We start from the raw sequence: 19,838 nt of genomic DNA, 5'->3' as shown, positions 1-19,838 counted from the left end.
GTGAGACCCTGAGCTGGGGATGCAGCTCAGTGGCAAAGTGCCACTGTGTTAAATACTCAGTAACCACCCCCACCCTCACCCCCAAAAAAGTCAGATCCTTTTAGTCTGATTATCAATGACTTCTACTTAAAGGGTGGAGTATACACAGTATTTTTTTTTTTTTTTGTATATGATAGTTTTAGGAGCTTTTGGAATTACTGCAAAATAATAGCAAGTGCCAAATTTACCCCCATTCGGCTTCTTCAATTTAATTAGGACCCCTTTCATGACCCCATTTCAGTATTCTGAAGTTCAAGATTTTTTTTCCTGGGCCTGAATGGGAAGAAACATCAGTTATGATAGTGGTGCCCTAAAACTGGCTCATACAAACTTGAGCTCATTGTTAACAATTATATTGTGTACTCTTACAATGAATTATATTGTTTAAAATATAAGGGCTAAGAATGTAGCTCAATGGTAGAATGTGAACTTTGCATGCTCAGGCACTGCGTTCAGTTCCTCAGCTCCGAAGCCAAGCAAAACCAGAGAAAGATAAGTAAAAATGTAGGACTTTTTACTTCCTAATGACTTGACTACTTTTTCTTTCACTTCACTACCTTTTTTTCTTTTTTTTTTTTTTTTGATACTGGACCTCACTACATTGCTGAGGCTGGTCTCATACTAGTGATCTTTCTGCCTCAGGTTCCCAACTGGCTGGGATTACAGGCATGCGCCACTACCTCCAGTACCAGGACCAGCCTACTCTTGACATTCTTTACATTTGCTGTGCCTGTGTGGTGTAAGGGCTACACAGCTCTGTGGCTGGTGCATTTCTCTTGACAGCTCCACGTTCAGGGAGGGATATTCAGGGTGAGGAAATTTACATAGTCTTGAAGCTGATAGAGATTTTAATTGAAAAAAATAATTTATATATAGGTGAAGAACAGAATAACAGTAGATTGCATAAAATATGCAATGAAAATTGCCAGGCAAACTGGTGAACACTTGTAATCCCAGCAATTTAGGAGACTGAGGAAGGAGAATTGCAAGTTTGAGGGCAGCCTCAGCAATTTAAAGATACCGTGTCTCAAAATTATAAAAATAATTTGAAAAGGACTGGGGATTGTAGCTCAGAGGCAAAGCACCCTGTGTTCAAACCCAGTACCCCCCTCCAAAAAAGTAATATAATTAACATTAAAAATGTATGTAATAGCCAGGTGTGGTGGCACATACCTGTAATCCTGGTGGCCCAGGAGACCAAGGCAGGAGGATCACAAATTCTAAGCCAGCCTCAGCAACTTAGTGAGACCCTACAACTTAGCAAGACCCTATCTCAAAATAAAACATAAAAAGCAGGGAGGAGGGTGGCTTAGAAATGTGGCTCAGCAGTTACACACCCTGGGTTCATATCCTTTTTTATTTTTTTTTTTAGTTCTCAGCGGACACAACATCTTTGTTGGTATGTGGTGCTGAGGATCGAACCCGGGCCGCACGCATGCCAGGCGAGCGCGCTACCGCTGAGCCACATCTCCAGCCCCTGGGTTCATATCCTTGATACCAAGACAAAAAAAAAAAAAAAAAAAGAAGTATGTAATACAAAATAAGATTAGGATGTGGCTCAGTGGTTGAGTGATCCTGGATCCTTCCCAGTACCAAAAAAAAAAAAAAAGAATACATTTTACGGCTTACTATTATTTGTGGATTATATGCTCTAGGAAAACTTATAATCAACATATGTACACAGAGGTGCACACTTTTTCCTCTGGGAAGGCCCTTGTTAGACATTAACCAGGCAGCATCAGCTCTACAAGAAAGATGAAGTTTAGCAGATAAATTAAAAGCAGCTTTTTTAGGAAGTCATAATGAATAGCAAAATTGCCTTTATATGAACATAATCTGCCAAAGTCAGTGTGTATTCTTGCTGGTACTGATTTGGTTTAGTGGTGTTAAAATGTTTTGTTGCCATTTAAATTAGAAATTCCTCCAACTGGAAAGAACCAGAATTTCAACAAAATGATACTACAGACATTTCTACTGAGCCTAAAGAATCATGGCTATGGCATAGAAACTGAAGAACATTATTTATTTATGGCTATGACTTACAAAAAGTGTTTTTTCAATAAAATTATTGCACCACCTGTAATTCACCTTAGCTTAGTATTTTTGCCTTTAAATTCATTGACAAGGCACATGATTCTCCAAGGCACATGACGGTCAAGTCAAGGGTAATATTTACTTGCTTCATGAATAACTTGACTTGCTCAGGTAGACTGATCACTATCTAATCTGCAGGGAGCCAAAAGTTGAACCCCTCCATCCAAAAAAATGGCTTCTAACCCAACCACCCCAGTGAAGGAAATTACAAGATTGCACCATGGTTTTTTTTGTTTTGTTTTGTTTTTCTTAGGTACGGGGGGGGGGGGGGGGGGGGGGGGATTGAACTCAGGGACACTCAACTAGAGAGCCACATCCCCAATCCTATTTTGTATTTTATTTGGAGACAGGGTCTCACTGAGTTGCTTAAAAATGCCTCACTTTTGCTGAGGCTGGCTTTGAACTTGCGATCCTCTTGCATCAGCCTCCAGAGCCACTGGGATTACTGGCGTGTGCCATCATGCCTTGCTTGCACAGTGGTTTTTAATCACCTGATACATATTTCAACACAAACTCTGTCTCAAGGTGCACAGACGATCTCTATACCTAGTGTTAAATTGGAAGTATCAGACCCTGGTTTCCTACTGTGTGAAGTTTTATAAATCCATAACCCAGAAATAATACACAGAAATAATCAAGGCCTGTGTCTTATCCACAAATATACCAGATCCCTTATTCAATGAAAAATTCCCCCAAATGGTTTTAGTAGGACAATGAAGACAGCTATGTGTTCTAACCAAGGAGAAAAAAAAAATAATTTGTGAGGTAGATAGTTGTTCAACTAAGATCTCAAGCCAGGTGTGGTAGCACATGCTGTGGTTTGGGAGGCTGAGGCAGGAGGATCGCAAATTCAAATCCAGCCTCAACAACTTAGTGAGGTCCTAAGCAACTTAATGAGTTCCTGTCTCAAAACATGGAAAAAAAGGTGGGGCCTGAGGATATAGCTCAGTGGTTAAGCACCCCTGGGTTCAATCCCCAGTACCAAAAAAAAAAAAAAAAAAAAAAAAAGCCAATGAAAAATCCAGTTCTGATGTATGTGTGTATCATGCAAAGAGTGGAGAAAAAACAATTTGGGTCCATTATATAACTGCCGCTTTTTGTTTTTATTCAAGGTGTCATAAAACTGAGTTCTGCAGTTGAAGGTACGTTTTTACAACCACAAAATCGATAATGTTTTGCTTCAAGGTTGCACAGCGTGGCCTGTAGCTAGCAAGCTTCCGTGGCAGTGGTGTTTGACGCCATGTTCGAATTGCCAACTGTCGCCATTCCATCTGTGTTTCTCCTCGTTCTGGTCATGTTATGCCACAAGTCTCTTGGCCTTCCACAAGTGGCATTAACACTGCCCTAAGAGGGTGGTGGCATTTTGAAAGCATACATGTCTATTTGTATTCCCTTGTGTGATAGCCTCTGATCCAGTGCTCCTCAGGGACACCCTGGCTCTCCAGTGGCCTTATTGGAGGCTGAATGTAGAGTTACATCAGGAAGCTTTGCCCTGGCCCTTTCAGCCAGGCCTTCCTTGTCTAGGAAAGCCTTGGCCCTTTATTCCCATGTAACAGACGTATTTTCCAGAAAATATGTGCAAGCATTGTTAAGTCTTCACAATAAGAAAATTAGATAGTGAGGGCATTTGCTAATCTCAGGATTGTTTTTTCTGGGCAGTTGATCCACAAGACAAGTGTTGTCTAGTTGGTGAGTGGCAGTTCCCTTTACCGATGCACTAGAGAAGTTGAGGAGGAAGAGGGATTTCAAGAAAGCAGGAAACTGACCACACATCAGGGCATTTTGCTGAATAATCCCCCAAACTGGTAAAAATATCTCATTATCTGCAATAATTAATTGGTTATTGAAATACAATTGGTCTCCTTACCTTCCTAGGGACTTTACAATCAGAAAGGCAGAAAATGTGTAATTTCCTCTTTCTGTGAGTTTCTGTGTTTGTTTTGGCATATGCGTATTGTGTGTGTGTGTGTGTGTGTGTGTGTTTTCTCGTTTATCAGGAGTGTATTGCGCATGCTTTAAGGGTGTCTTCATCCTCGCTTAATCAGGGAAGGCTGCTTGGAAGAGGTGGGGGCTTTCGGGTGAGTTTTCTAACTTGAAGGGAGATATACCTTGATGAATTGCCGGGCAGCCCATGGAAATGGGGAGTGGAAAACCTGCAAGGGGGTTGACGTGCTGAAGCCAGTGGCTAGACTCAAGCCAAGGGATTCCGGGTGCTGAAGTTTGAAGGTTGAAAGATGAGAGAAGAGCTCAGCAATGTATTCATGGAACCCACAAATCCAAAGTGGAGTACCATCATAGTCTACAAAATCAAGTTGCAAAGGCAATATTTTTACATTCATGGCAGAAAATGTGCTGATGCTCTAGACTAAAAAATACTATGAGGGATGGGGATGTCATTCAGTGGCACAGCCCACACTTAGCATGTGAGAGGCTCTGGTTCTACCCCTTGCACCATTAAAAAAAAAAAAAAAATGGTGGGGAGAAGGAGAAGGAAAAGGAGGTACAGGTAGTGGTGTTTCAAGGTAGAAAGAGATGAGGATAGAGAGAGAGCTTGTTTCTGCTAGGCCAAGCAGAAATTCAAGTTCTCTCTGTACATCAAAATGGAATTTTACTGAATTTTACTGAATTTCCTATTGTCTGCCTACTGGAAGAGTCGTGGAAATCTAGCTGGAGCAAGAACTGACCTTGCCCGCACAAACTCCCAGTGGCAACTTCAGCTCCGCATTTGTTAATTATCTGTAGAATTGCAGATAACAGTTGGTCCACCCTGGGCTGTTTTAATGTTTTATCAAGGAACAGCTTTGAAGTCATAGCTTTACTTTGCCTGCTTGGATAAAGCACAGTATTCCACTTGCAACAAAAGAACATAAAAACAAACCAATTATTATGTTTTTTTAAAAAAACAGGAGACTCTATAAAAAAAAAAGGGGAGCGGGCTGGGGATGTGGCTCAGTGGTTAAGCGCCCCTGGGTTCAATCCCTGGTACCTAAATAAATAAATAAAACGTCAGAAAGCCAAGAGAACATTAGATTAAGGAAAAATAAGAGCAGGGAGTGATATGACTTCCCAGAGAAATGCCCCACAGCCTCTGGCTGCCTCCCTCTTGACCTTTTCCGAGTCCCTGAGGATTTAAAGAAAGAGTCCCTGGTTAGTAGAGGTCAGGGCAACTTGCTGCTTAAGCATCTTTTTGGCAGCTTATTGGCTGAGGGTGTCAAAGCTTGAAGGCTTGGGAGCATGCTGTGTTATAACTGTGTAGAATATATGTGTGCAGCGGTGGTTTGGGGCACAGTTTTGGGATGGGGTGTGTGTATTCAGTGCATGCATTCTCAGTGCTTCTAGAATGTGAGACTCTGGCGAGCATGCTCAGTGGAATGTGTGTCTAGCACTATCTCTGGATGAGCAATCAAACCTCAGGCTAACTGCTCAGCTAATTACTGTACTTACTCAATTCCTATATTACTCTATTCTGTACTCTATGTCTGTGGAAGGCAGCTTCCTGATTCTCTGATCTTGTCAAGGAGCATGCACATCTGTGGAAGGCAGCCATTGCCAAAAAGGAAACCTCTTTACTTTAAAAATGACTGTTTTGGATTACTCTAGAACTGTAAAAATAGCATTCAAGTTTTAGGTAGGTTTTCTTTTCTTAAAAAAAAAAAAAAAAAAGAAACCCTCTGGAAATCATAAAAGTCAACAAAGATTCCACTTGGTATTTCCTATGGAGAATTTGTCAAGTAGTTTGGTATCTTCCCTCTCTCTAAAGCAGGGGTGCCTCCTTCCGCATCTTTCACCTTCATTGAGCCTAAAGAAAAAGCCACGTTGATCACAGTCAAGGTAAAGTTAAAAGCGAGATGTCATTTGAAAGGCTTAAAATTGTACTTCAACAAAAACACAACAGGGTTCAAATATTTTGCAATGAAGATATTTGAACAGGAAAGAAATTAATGACTAATTAATTATTATCTATTAGTTGTTTTATAATAATGTTTTATATTTTATATCATGTTTATTATTTTGAAGAAAATAACTGCAAAGTCTTATCATTAATACTGATTAACTCTCACCTCTAATTTTAGATTAGTTCCAAGCCGTTTGGGGGGAAGGGGAGATAGTTGGAGCAATGACGTGGAGGAAAAAAAAATCCATGGGAAGAATTCTAGAACAGAATCTTCAAAGTAATCTTCTTAAAAGGGATTTTCTGTCTTAAAACTGGAGCTGAGAGAAGGTGGCAGGGTGGGTGGGGTTGCACATACTTCCACACTTATCAGGGTAAGTGGAAAACTCAATTGAGGCCTGCGTCAGAATTGCTCTCACCTCCCACAGGCAGCCATTTCTTGGAGGGGAGGAAGTCCAGCCTCTGAGAGCTCTTTGTCCAATCAGCAGGGAGCATTCAGACTTCCGGGAAGCGCTGGGCATTCTGGGAAACAGCCTCAGAGCCAGACAAGATGGGAAGCGGCTGAGGGAGGTTGCTATAAACCGTGGCTACTGATAGTGGGTATGTTCTGTGATGAGGCTCCCCTCAAAGGCACCCTGCTGATGCCTTGTAGGTGAGACTCCCAGACTCCAAAATGACGTCAAATTCTTTTAAAGCCCTAAGAAAAAATGAAGTTTGATTCTACAGGAAAAGCCTCAGTTCTTTAAAAATAGGAACAAGCCAGGCCGGTGGCACACGCCTGTCATTCCAGCGGCTGGGGAGGTTGTGGCAGGAGGATGTGAGTTTAAAGCCAGCCTCAGCAACTTAGTGAGGCCCTGAGCAATTTAACAAGACCTGTCTCAAAATAAAACATAAAAGGGGCTAGGAATGTGTCTCCCTGGTTAAGTGCCCCTGTTCAATCCCCTATACCAAAAAAAAGAAAAAGAAAAAAAAATCTGAACAGATGAGCCTAAGGAAATGGGTTGGATGATAACATGAGCTCTCCAAGCCCGTTTTCTCCTTCGCTTCCACCTTGCATAGAGATGAAGGGGACTTCAGTCAGGCAGTCAAAGAGAAGCTTATGAAAGCTGCCAGGAAAACCTATCTATGTGTCCATAATGGACAGTGTTGATTTTATAAACAAAACCTCCCGTGGCCATGTGGAAGTTCTCTTCCTTTTTCCTACTTGTCATTCCATTCTGTTTAGATAATTTTTTTAAATTTAATTTTATGTTTTTAGTTGTTGATAGAACTTTATTTATATTTGGTGCTGAGAATCGAACCCAGTGCCTCACACATGCTAGGCAAGCGCTCTACCACTGAGCCTCTACCACCGAGCCACCACCCCAGACCCCTGCTTAGAATTTTTAAGTGACCTTTTTGGTTCATCAGTAATGGCTCCTGAGTCACAATCCCATCAGAGCAGGGAACTTTGGACAATTGTCATATCCAAAGTCATGTTTCCTGTGGCCTCATGGTCCCTGATACACCAAAGGAAAAGATTCCTCAAGTATAAACAAAATAATTGGTTGTGGTAGTGCATGCCTATAATCCCAGCAACTCCAGAGGCTGAGGCAGGAGATCACAAGTTCAAAGCCAGACTCAGCAACTTAATGAGGCCCTTAGCAACACAGACCCTGTCTCAAATAAAAAGGGCTGGGAATGAGTACCAAAAAAAAAAAAAAAAATCTATTTTCCATAACATGACATGCAGTATATCCAGAAATCCCCCAGATAAAGTTAACATTTTTAAAACATTATGACAAAAAATACTGATGTTGTTCCTTCCATAGATAAATTTTGCTCTTGTCATCATGTCTTTTTTTTTTTTTTTTTAAGCAAAGCCATCTGCTCAGTGTGTCAGGGTAGACTGTGGTAGATCCATATAGCTGATGGGCCTGCTTCTAGTGGTAAATTTAGAATGAAGTTTTGACGTTTTTACTACTGAAAATCAAAACATCTTTGCAGACCTTCAAGTCAGAGAGCTGACAGAGATAGGGTAGGGCTGTCTCCCAGGAAGGAATTCCTCCCTTCCACCCAAGTGAAAGGCAGCAGTGTCAGGAACATAAAAGGGAATATTGTGGAAACTGAAAACAAGACTCAAGAAACTTGTTTCTGCAAAGAAACCCAGACCTCCTGCTTATAAGGTTAACCTAAAAGCTGGAACACTAAACAAATAAATGCTTTCTTCTCGAGTGTATTTTCACAGAACTTGTCTTAGGCTTTTGCTAATATTTTCCTATTAAATAGTAATTTCAGGGGTTGGGGGTGTAGCTCACTTGGTAGAGCACTTACTTGGCATGTATGAGGCCCTGGGTTCCATCCCCCACTGCTGCAAAAATAAATAACAAAAATAAAACTAAATAAGTAATAACATTCCTGGAAGAATTGAGAATTTGTCAGATATGATCATCCCTCAGTATCCATTTGGTATCTATTAGATAGCAAAATTCCTGGATACTCAGATCTGTGATATAGCCAGGTGTGGTGGTGCATGCCTGTAATCCCAGTGGCTCAGGAGGCTGAGACAGGAGGATTGCAAGTTCAAAGCCAGCCTCAGCAACTTACTGAGGCCCTGAGCAACTCAGTGAGACCCTATCTCTAATTAAAATATAAAAAAGAGCTGGGGCATGTGGCTCAGTGATTACACACCCTGGGTTCAATCCCCAGCACATTCATTTCTAAACATTGAAGTGTGTGTGCACGCGAATTATAGTACATGCACACACTCTCGCGCACACACATTTCAATTCACCATTCATTAAATCCACAGATGTGGAACCTGAGGATAGGAGGGTCCACTGTAGCTTCCTAAGACTAGGACCTTCCTGAAATGGCAAATATGGAGCCATGTGGCCCAGAAACTGGAAAAAATGGTGGAACAATGCCAAGGTTCATCTGGTCCGTAGTCTTTCTGGGTGATGTCCCCCCTGCAGATTGGATGGCCATTGGCAGCATTTCACAGCTGTCTCCCAGTTTGGGTTTTTGTTTTGTTCTGTTCGTTTTGTTTAAAATTTCTCTTTTCCTATTCTTCCCTGGATCTCTGCACCCTGTAGTAGAAAGCATGCAGGAGGCCTGCAGACAACAGAAAACCAACCATGGACTGAATGAGTCTGGCAAGTAGCTGCTATTTGCTTCAGCATCCTCACCCATGAAATGGAGCTCACTGTTTCTCAGAGCAGCTGTAAGACTGAACATGGTGTGTGGAGTGCAGTGGGTGCACACTAAGCTCCTTTTGCTCTTCTCCACCTGTCCCTTTCTCCACTGCTCTCCTGGCCCTGCTCCCTCTTTCCAGTGTCCAGAGATATAGCAAACAAATGATTGGTCCCACTAGGATTATGTTGTAGCACACTATCAAACTTTTCTCTTTGGGCAGAGCCATAGACAAGACTAGGTAGCCTGAACCCTAGCTTTTCTCCCTTGAGAGAACTTAGGGATCCTCATGTAGCTCCTCATGTGGAATACAACTCCTGATCACCTTGGTAATCACAGCATCTCTGTGTAGAGGAAAGCAGCTGCCCCAGAATCCAGGCACCAACTAGCCCAGTTTAGTATTCAGATCCAAGAAATTTGTCACCTTACCTGCTCTTCCAGTCCAGGAGATTGGGAGAGAGGAGGGTTTTCAGGATAGTGCAGCAAAGCAGTAGTTAAAAAACGATCTCACAGATACTAACAGTGTTTTATTTAAAAAGTGGTTCATACTTCCACAGTGGTCATGAGCATGACATCTGTCACTACTTCCCTCAACAAAAATACAGAAAACAAGCCAGGCATGGTGGTACACAATGTAATCCCCGCAACTCAGGAGGCTGAGGCAGGAGGATCACAAGTTCAAAGCCAACCTCAGCAATTTAGATAGACCCTAAAAAACTTAGCAAGACCCTGTCTCTCAATAAAATTTTAAAACAGGGTTGGGGATTTGTCTCAGTGGTTAAGCACCCCCCAGGTTCAATCCCTGGTATGAGAAAAAAAAAAAAAAGAATATGGAAACCAGCTGGGCACTGTGGCACATGTCTATAATCCAAGCAGCTCAGAGGCTGAAGCAGGAGTATTGAAAATTCAAGGATAGCCTCAAAAAATTAGCAAGACTCTGTCTCCAAATAAAAAATAAAAAGGTCTGGGTATTTAGCTCAGTGGTAGAGTGCTGCTGGGTTCAATTGCCAGTACCAGGAAGAAAAAATAAATAAATGGAAAAAGGAGAACTGAAGTGAACATGACTACAGCTAAACAGAGAGAATCTTTTCATAAATCTGTGAACTTGTATCACCTAAAACTAATAAAATTGGTGCTGAATAAGCAACCTTCAGCACTAGCAACAAATTAGCATAAACCAGAAAACAGCTTCCACCCTAAAAACACAAGCTGCCCTTTACCATACTCCCTGGAGCAGGAAATAAACCAAAGCCAAACTGTAGAGGAAATCTTCCATTTTTACTCATTGATTTATTTTCAGAGTGCATATTTTGCTATCTGCATATTTGTTTTTATTTTCAGTTTACCAGAGGTTTTCAGTGTATACAAAACTTTTACTCTAAAAGAACAACCAATTCTATTAGGTTGCATAAGAAGAAACCAAGTTTTAAGAAAAATGGTCTAATTAGCAGACTTTGAAGCCAACTTCATAGTGATATCATGTCTAGCATTTCAATCCCAAACTCAGAAAATGGTCTTTACGTTTTTGATCTAAAAGTGTAGTCCGACCTTCCTGTTAACTTTTGAACTGGCCATAATTGTGACAACCACTGAAATCACTTGATGCCAATGCTTGGGGTATGACCCTGGAAGTCAACACTCTCTTAAACTATCACATCCGTTAAAGTTAACTGTAAAATCCATTTTTGTGTTGATTCTTGTGTACATTTGGTATTCAGTTAAGATGCTTGCATGTCTAAATATTGCGACAGCTGTATATACATTGTGGGTTTTGTTTGATTTCACTAAGAAGCCAAAGCATTTTTATAATAATATGTGAATGATATGCAAAATCAGCTGCCATTCTAAAAGCTTTTTATGAATGTGAAATGTTTTAAGATAAGGTTTTTAAGAGATTTCCTAGTTTTTACCAACACATATACTTAAGTGAAGACTGAAAATGACTGGGGGCATTGCTACTTAGTACGGTGTTTCTTGAAACTGTAACACATAGAAGCAAGTTTTACTTCCTTTGAATCCCTCTGTCTGCCATGATTGATTTTATAAATGGCTGCCTTCCTCAAAAATCAACTCCTAAAATTGAATTTGGAACACAGTATATTGGAGGAAAGTATAAAATAGTGGAAACCGCATTCTAAGTTTCAGGCTTCCTAGTCAGAAACTCCTGTGAGTTACTCTCAGCCAGGTGGTGGTACACACCTATGATCTCAGTAACTAGGGAGGCTGAGGCATGAGAATCAAAAATTCAAGGCCAGCCTGGACAACTTAGTGAGACACTATATCAAAACACAAAATAAAAAGGGGTAGGGATGCAGCTCAGTGGTAGAGCACCCTTGGGTTTAATTCCCTAAATCCCCACCCCCCGCCAAAAAAGAAGTGAGTTAATTTCTGAACCACACTTTCCTCATCTGCAAAATGGGAATAAAGCTATTTAGTACTTCAACCAGGCATGGTGGGCACGTGCCAGTAATCCCAGCAGCTTAGGAAGCTGAGGCAAGAGGATCACAAGTTCAAGGCCAGCCTCAGCAACTTAGTGAGGCCCTAAACAACTTAACAAGACACTGTATCAAAATGAAAAAATAAAAAGGGCTAGGGATGTGGCTCAGTAGTTAAGGCCTTATGTTCAATCCCTTGTACCAAAAAAAAAAAAAAAAAAAAAAAGCTACTTAGCACTCCAGATGATTAAAAGAATTAAATAAAATGAGACAATGTTGATAGGTATAGTGAATTGTCTCTCTATATAGAGTGCTTAGTTCACATAGTAATCAAAAGGACAGAGTATCTCACCTGCCAATTACATAATCAGACACATTTTGAGACCCACTTTGTGACTGTCCTTTTGTTCTTAGGAAAAGACAGTTACCTTAATAAGACATAAAAGTAATTTAAGATATATGAAAATATAATCAAGATAACTCGTGTAGACCCAGTCACTGTGTCGACTCTGGAAGTATGTTCTGATTTGATCTCTTGGGAAAACAAAAATCTATAATTAGGGTGAGGTATGAGAGACAGCTTCTGAAGACTGAGAAAGCCCAAGGACAGTATGGATAAGGGACAGTGTGAATAACCCAGGGAGGCTTTCCAGGAGAGGTGAGAGCAGTGCTAGAGGATCAGTAGAAACTCGCCAAGTATAGAGAGGCTGGCAGGGCTGTGGTTGTAGCTCAGCAGTAGAGCACCCCTCTAGCATGAGTGAGGCTTTGGTTCAATCCCCGGCACTGCCAAAAAAAAATTGGGGGTTGACAACTATAGGCAGAATCCACTGCGGGTGTCAGGTCATGGAAACAGAAAATACCATAGTCCCCCTTTATCTGTGGTTTTGCTTTCTGCAGTTACAGTTACCTATAACCAACATATAAAAATATTTAATGGAAAATTCCAGAAATAAACATCTCATAAATTATACAACAATCCTGAGTAGTGTAATGAAACCTGGCACCATCTTAATCTGTGCCTCCCAGGACATGATCAAATTTTGTCCATCTCAGGAAGCAGATCCACTGTTCTGGTATGACAGGACTTATGTTCAAGTAACTTTTATTTTACTTAATGTCCCCAAAGCAGTCATGATGCAAAGGATGCATGGGACATAGAACATGGAAGGACAGATTAACTCTGATACTACATAGCAACACTGCAGGGTGTATAGAAAAAGAGAGATACTAGAAGGTTCTATACTCTGTAAGGTTTGGGGCATCCACCCGTCTGTTATAAAAACCCCAACAAGGGGCTGGGGATGTGGCTCAAGCGGTAGCGCACTCCCCTGGCATGCGTGCGGCCCAGGTTCAATCCTCAGCACCACATACAAACAAAGATGTTGTGTCCGCTGAAAACTAAAAAATAAATATTAAAAATTCTCTCTCTCTCTAAAAAAAATTAAAATAAAAATAAAAAAATAAAAACCCCAACAAGGAATTTGGACTTTGTCCTTTACGAGAATTTTACTCAAAATCAATGAAGTTTTTTTGTTTGTTTGTTTTTTGTCGTGGTTGTTTTGGAGATAAGGTCTCACTCAGTTGTTTAGGACCTCACTAAATTGCTGAAGCCAATACATGCTGGAAGACTTTACCCCAGGGATCTCCTCTGGGCTCCACTCATGTGGTAAGAGATCCTCCTGCCTCAGCCTCCCAAGTCACTGGGATTACAGATGTGCACCAACGTACCTGGGGCCATTGAAGATTTTTAAGCCAGTGAATGAAATGATCAAGTTTGTCTATTCAAAATATAACTCAGAAGGCAGTGCAGGGAGAGAATCAGAAAGTGTTTGGATGAGAGGCAGAAAATCCAGTGATTATTCAGAAAGGACTGTGAAGACCAGGCCCAATTCGCAGGATGAAGGGGTTTGAATTCATTAAATGACCATTTAAACATAGATATGAAGCCGAGGAAGATGGGTTTACAAAATGAATATTGCCGATTTCTTCCTATTTGAAGATTATAACTCAATATAAAAGGGTTATATTGCAAAAGAGAGTCAGATTACACATAAGAGAATTGTTAACAAATAAGCCATTGCAGGATGGAGATGAGGGCCCCAGGAGGTTGACCCAGCCAATCATCTGCCCTCTACATGGGAGGCCACACCCACTGCTGCCTGCTTAAAAGGATGAGGAGGCTGCATGCTTGAGGGGAGCTTTTGAAGACTGCCAGGAAGGTGGGATTCCTGTGCACTGACAAAAATCAGACAGACCCTGGACCAGTTTGCAAATGGAACACTGTGGTAGGCGGCAGGCTAGAATATTTGGTCATTTTACTTATTTTCGGTTGTAGTGATTTCTGTGATTATTACATATTCCAATATCCCTGTAAGGGAAACCAGAAGTGGCTCTTTTTGTATATTCCCCAGTGTGCCTCCTGTCAGATAACGGTTAGAAAACTGCAAGTGCTTTAAAAAAGGATGTCATTAAATTGAAACAGGAAGTGGGAAATTTAATATTTGATAAAGATTAGAATTATTTTGTTCACCCTGAAATAAATCTAGTTGTACAAATACATGTCAGGGACAGTCCCTCAATATCCCAGAGACCAAAATCATTGGGCAAGAACATAATATCTTTCCAATTACCTCATATCATGTAGTTGGCTATAATAGTATAACTCAAGTTAATAATCCATGAAACAGTTTGCATAAAAATCATAATGTAGGACTTAGTAGGACACAGAATCAGAGAACTCGTGCAGGGCTTCAGGCAACATTCTCAACATAATTAACATATGTCTGGATTTTATTCATATAATGTCAGGATATTCCACAGAAACAAAAAATTGAGGCAGTGTAGCTCAAGCCGTAGAGTGTGTACTTAGCATACACAGGGCCCTGACATCCCCCCAAATTCACCCCCCCAATTAAAAAAAATTAAAACTTGAAGAAGTAAAGCAAAAACAACATAATTAGGGCTGGGGATGTAGTTTAGCAGTCGAGTTTTTAGCTAGCATGTGGTTCAATTTTCAGTATTTATTTCATTTTATATTATTTTGGTACCAGGGATTGAACCTAGAGGGGCTTAACCACTGAGCCACAGCCACAGCCCATTTATTTATGTATTTATGTATTTATTTATTTATTTTTTTAGTTGTAGATGGACACAATATCATTTATTTACTTATTTATTTATTTGTTTATTTATGTGGTGCTGAGGATTAAACCCAGTGCCTCACTCATGCAAGGCAAGCACTTAACCACTGAGCCACAACCCCAGCCCCCATTTATTTATTTTTTTATTTTGAGACAGGGTCTCACTAAGTTGTTTAGGGCCTTCCTAAGTTGCTGAGGCTGGCCTCAAACTCATGATCCTCCTGCCTCAGCTTCCCAAGTTGCTGGAATTACAGGCATGGGCCACTGAATTAGGCTCTCCTGGATTAAAAAAAAAAAAGATAATGGGTCAAGAAGGAATGTCCAAAAGTATCTTTTAATCTTGAGAGAGAAAGAGAGACCTTAAAGTTTTAAAATACAGAAAGGAATTTTATTCGGATAGTACATAGTATCTGTCTTTTATTTGGAGTAAATTATAAAGAATATAAAACATTATATATTAGAAAAAAATCAATCTTTAATCAACATGACTTTTTAAAAAATGCATACAAAAATACAAATTATAGTAAGGTGTTGCCCAAAGATCACTTGGTTTAAAAAAAAAAGTTGGGGGAGGTTGAGGAGGAGGTGTATGCTACTAATTCCAGTAATTCAGGAAGCTGAGGCAGGAAGACTACAGGTTGGAGGCCAGCCTCAGTAATTTATTTTTTTTTTTAGAATTTTTTTTTTAAATATTTATTTTTTAGTTCTCGGCGGACACAACATCTTTGTTGGTATGTGGTGCTGAGGATCAAACCCGGGCCGCACGCATGCCAGGCGAGCGCGCTACGGCTTGAGCCACATCCCCAGCCCCAGCCTCAGTAATTTAGCCAGACCCTGTCTCAAAATACAAAATGCAAAGGGAGGGGGATAGAGCTCAGTGGTAGGGCACCCCTGGCCTTAATCCCCACCAAAAAAAAAAAAAAAAAAAGGTCTCAATAATACCCATCTAATAGCATTGTCCAAATGTCTTGTGTGTATCCTGATAGTTATTTTCTGCATATATATGCAATTAGAATTATGCATAATAGATATACAATGTCATTCTAACCTATTCTATAACATGTCCTTTCATTTGGCATTTAATCTTTAGTCTCTATTAGGGTATATAGTTATCTCCATCATTTAATGACTATAAAATTTTGTTTTTCTGGATGGCCACAGTTTATTTAACCATCAGTTTATTTATGAAAATTCAAGAAACATTTAGTATTTTCAGAACACAAGTTCTTACTCTGGATGCATAATTAGACTCTAGATGTTCTTAAACCATCTGAAATTATAATCAGAATTTGCATTTGTGGCATATATCAAAATTATTTCTGGAGAGGAGGGTCTATAGACTTCAGCAGATAAACTAAGGAGTCAATGACCCAAAAGCTAAAAGAATATCAAGATTTGTAGAATTCCAATTTCAATAAGTTTTAAGAAAACAGGATTAAATCCAGTTATGGAATAGTGTTTCTCAACTTTTTAAAAATCCAAACCACCTTTTGGTATGCTATGCATACATATACATAACCACCCCTGGCAAAAATCACCACCTTCCACTCTGACATTGTGATAAACTCCCCTAAGGGAAACATGCTAAGCAGCCCCCCTTTCCTCCCCATCCCTTCTCCCCTTCACTCAATCACACTGGGAGTCATTCACAGTCAACCTGGAGCCAAAAAGATTTGGTTGGGCTTTACTTTCAGTCATTATAATATAAAAACAAGTAGATGTTTAGTTTTCCAAATGTAAAACTATGTTCTGAGAGAATTCCACCTCTAATAAGATGGCAGGCTACGTGATATAGACAAACTATCCCACTGAAAACTAATAACATCACCACAAGAGAGAACACACAGACAACTCAGGACAGTTCTTAATGATCCTCTGACTATCCCATGGTGTGAAAGCCATAGGCATTCTGCAGGAACTGTGCTTTGACTTTTTAATTTGGATCTTTTCCTGGGCTAGTGATGAAGCCTGATTCTCCCTGATTGGGGCAAGTCGACCCTGAGGGGAAACACCTGGTCCTCTACAATAAGCTGTGTTGCTCTTGGAGATGTTGGGTAAGTTAGGCGTGTCCAGTGCACTTTCAACTTCAGATATTTTCAATTTATGATGGGTTTAACAACACATAACCCCACTGTAAGTGGAGGAACATCTGTATATGCACACATTTCTTAAAAATATCAAAGGTCTAATGCCTAATGCCGTGTAGTAAGGTGTTACTAGGAAGCAGTAACCAAAACAAAGAAGGTGCTTCTGCCCTGAGGGCATTTGCTGATTCGGTTGATCATAACTTTGTGTTCTGATGGTCTCTCCCAGTAGGAAGAAACAGATAGACTTTAAAGCCCACAGTTTACCCAAGGGAATGCCTAAATGGAAAATCACATCCCATAAACCTGGCACCTGAAAAAAGTTATAACTTCCAGGTAAGGATTAACCAGCAGAAGGTAACCACTCACACATAAATCTACTTCCTACCCACCACTGGAAAAAAAAAAAAAAAAAAAAAAACAGGAACAAAAACAAAAATACCTTTCTTGTACCAAGGTGGAAGATTATTCATTCAGAAGAGGTTTTAACCTTGTAAGGCCTTCATTCCCTTCTGCAGCCCCCAAACCACCTGAGTGGTTCCAGGGCTCACACCCCGATGATGATCTCCTGCAGAAAAGGGGTGGTTTTGTAGGCCACAGAAAACTTTCCAAAATAAGGCTCCAAGGAAAGTGATCTGCTCACCATAAAAAATGACCAAACATACAAGGAAAGAAGGCACTGTGAATGAGAAGTGAGTAGACCCAGCATGGATTAAAATGTTAGAGTGTTAGAATTGCTGGCTGGAGGCGTAGCTCAGTGGTAGAGAGCACTTTCCTAGCATGTGCAAGAGCCTGGATTCAATCCCCAGTACAGCAGTAATAATAAGGCAAATGTGCTTATATATTAAGAAACAAAACAGAAGCTTTAGAAGATGTGCAAGGAACGAGAAACTCTTTTAAAAATGATTAGAAGATTTTGGAGGAAACGAACAGTCTAGAAATTTTTGAAAATTGAAATTTAGCTGAGCACATTGGCACCCCTGTGATTCCAGTGACTTCGAAAACTGAGGCAGGAGGATTACAAGTTCCAGGCCAGCCTCAGCAACTGAGCAAGACCCTGTCTCAGAATAAAAACTAAAAAGGGCTAGGGATGTGGTTCAATGGTAAAGTGCCCCTGGGTTCAATCCCTGGTACAAAAACAAAACAAAAATCACAAGTTCAAAGCCAGCCTAGAGGGCTGGGGATGTGGCTCAAGGGGTAGCGCGCTCGCCTGGTATGCGTGCGACCCGGGTTCGATCCTCCTCAGCACCACATACCAACAAAGATGTTGTGTCCGCCGAGAACTGAAAAATAAATATTAAAAATTCTCTCTCTCTCTCTCCTCTCTCACTCTCTCTTAAAAAAAAAAAAAAAAAAAAAAAAAAGCCAGCCTAGATGACTTAATGAAGCCTTGTCTCTAAACAAAATTTTAAATGGTCAGAGATATAGCTCAGGGGTACAGCACTGGCCTAGCATGTGTGAAACCCTAGTTCCAACCCCAATACAAGTAAGTAAATAAATAAATATTTTGTGATAAAGCAGAGTTCCCAAAAGAGAGTAGAGAGAAAATGAAATAGAGTATACATCAGAAGTGATAAAAGATAGACACCAATCCATATTCAGGAAGCTCAACAAATCCCAAAGAAAGAATAGAGAAGGAATTAAGACTGGACAAAACCTAGTGATCATCAAAGGAACCAGAGAGAAAAAGACAAATTAACCTCAGGGAACCAAGAAATAGACAGCATTAGAAGTCAGAAGAGAGTAACCTCAATATTCTTTTTTTTTTTTTTTTGGCACCAGGGATTGAACTTAGAGGCACTTGACCACTGAGACAATCCTCAGCCCTAATTTGTATTTTATTTAGAGACAGGGTCTCACTGAGTTGCTTAGCCCCTCACTTTTGCTGAGGCTGGCTTTGAACACGCGATCCTCCTGCGTCAATATCCCAAACTGCTGGGATTACAGGTGTACACCACCACACCCAGCTAACCTCAATGTTCTAGAAGAAAATTACCTCTAACATACAAGGTTTTTATCTAATGAAAATGTTCTTCCACAATGAAGGTAAAATAAGGACACATACAAAGACTGCAGGCCACAACTAAAGAAAATTACAAACTATTATATTTTAGGTAGAAGAAAAGTGAGCCCAGTGAAAGATCCATGATGGTTTGGGATGTGGTTTGAATGTGTCCCCCAAAGTCTCATACTGGAAGCTTGGTCTGCAGTGTGGTGAGGAGAGATGGCAGAACCTTTAAAAAGAGGAGACTAGCAATGGTGATTAGGTCTTGTCATTTGATCTCCTCCTTGTACACGTAGCCAGTTCTCTTTCCATTTCTCTGCCATGTTGTGACATAGTCAGGGGGCTCTCTCCAGAAAATTAGTGCCATGCTGTTTGGACACTTCGCCCACCAGAATTGTGAACCAAATAAATGTCTTTATGAAGCACCCAACTTCGGGTATTTTGTTATAGCAATAAATTGGACCAAGATATGCAAGAAGAACGTAGAACAATGAGCGTGGTGAATGTATGGGTAAGGACGAACAGGCATTAATAGTGTAAATGAATGAAAATGAAGTTTGGTGATTTTTTTTTTTAAAGGCAGAATTAAAAATAGGACTCAAGGTGTGGCTCAATGGTAAAGCATTTGCCTGACCTATGTGAGGCCCCAGACTCAGTTTCCAGCATAGGAAAAATAAATAAGTAAATAAGAGTATAATCACTGCACCATAAATCATGAGAAAACATAGTGTTATAAATGCCTTATATTTTCTAAAAGGAGATTAGGGGCATTGATCAACTCTAGATATTAAAAGTTAAACATGTGGGTTATCATTTCTAGACTAACCACTAAAATGAATGAAAAAAATAATTTCTAAACTTGTAAAGGGATACCTGTGCTTTAGAAAAATGAGATATACCTAAGTGAAATACATATTTTAAAAGTAATTAAACAAATGGGTCAAATCAGAAACAAACAATAGTATGGTAGGTAGAAAT

At 40.2% G+C, this 19,838-nt stretch overlaps 1 protein-coding gene across 10 annotated transcripts in view; it reads left to right on the top strand.

The window, feature by feature from the left end:
* Positions 1-19,838, top strand: part of Dlgap1 (DLG associated protein 1) — a 358,523-nt gene that overhangs the window by 225,017 nt on the left and 113,668 nt on the right. For 5 of the 10 annotated variants that reach the window (XM_026394510.2, XM_026394508.2, XM_026394511.2 and 2 more), the window contains one exon: positions 3,246-3,275. The exons of the other annotated variants lie outside the window; for them this stretch is intronic. In XM_026394510.2, the coding sequence (XP_026250295.2) occupies positions 3,246-3,275 (30 nt within the window). The remainder of the gene's footprint in view (positions 1-3,245; positions 3,276-19,838) is intronic. 10 annotated transcript variants of the gene reach the window in all.

The sequence above is a fragment of the Urocitellus parryii genome, chromosome 13 (genome assembly GCF_045843805.1).
Source record: "Urocitellus parryii isolate mUroPar1 chromosome 13, mUroPar1.hap1, whole genome shotgun sequence".
Lineage (NCBI taxonomy): Eukaryota > Metazoa > Chordata > Mammalia > Rodentia > Sciuridae > Urocitellus > Urocitellus parryii.
This window is presented reverse-complemented; position numbering and strand designations above follow the sequence as displayed.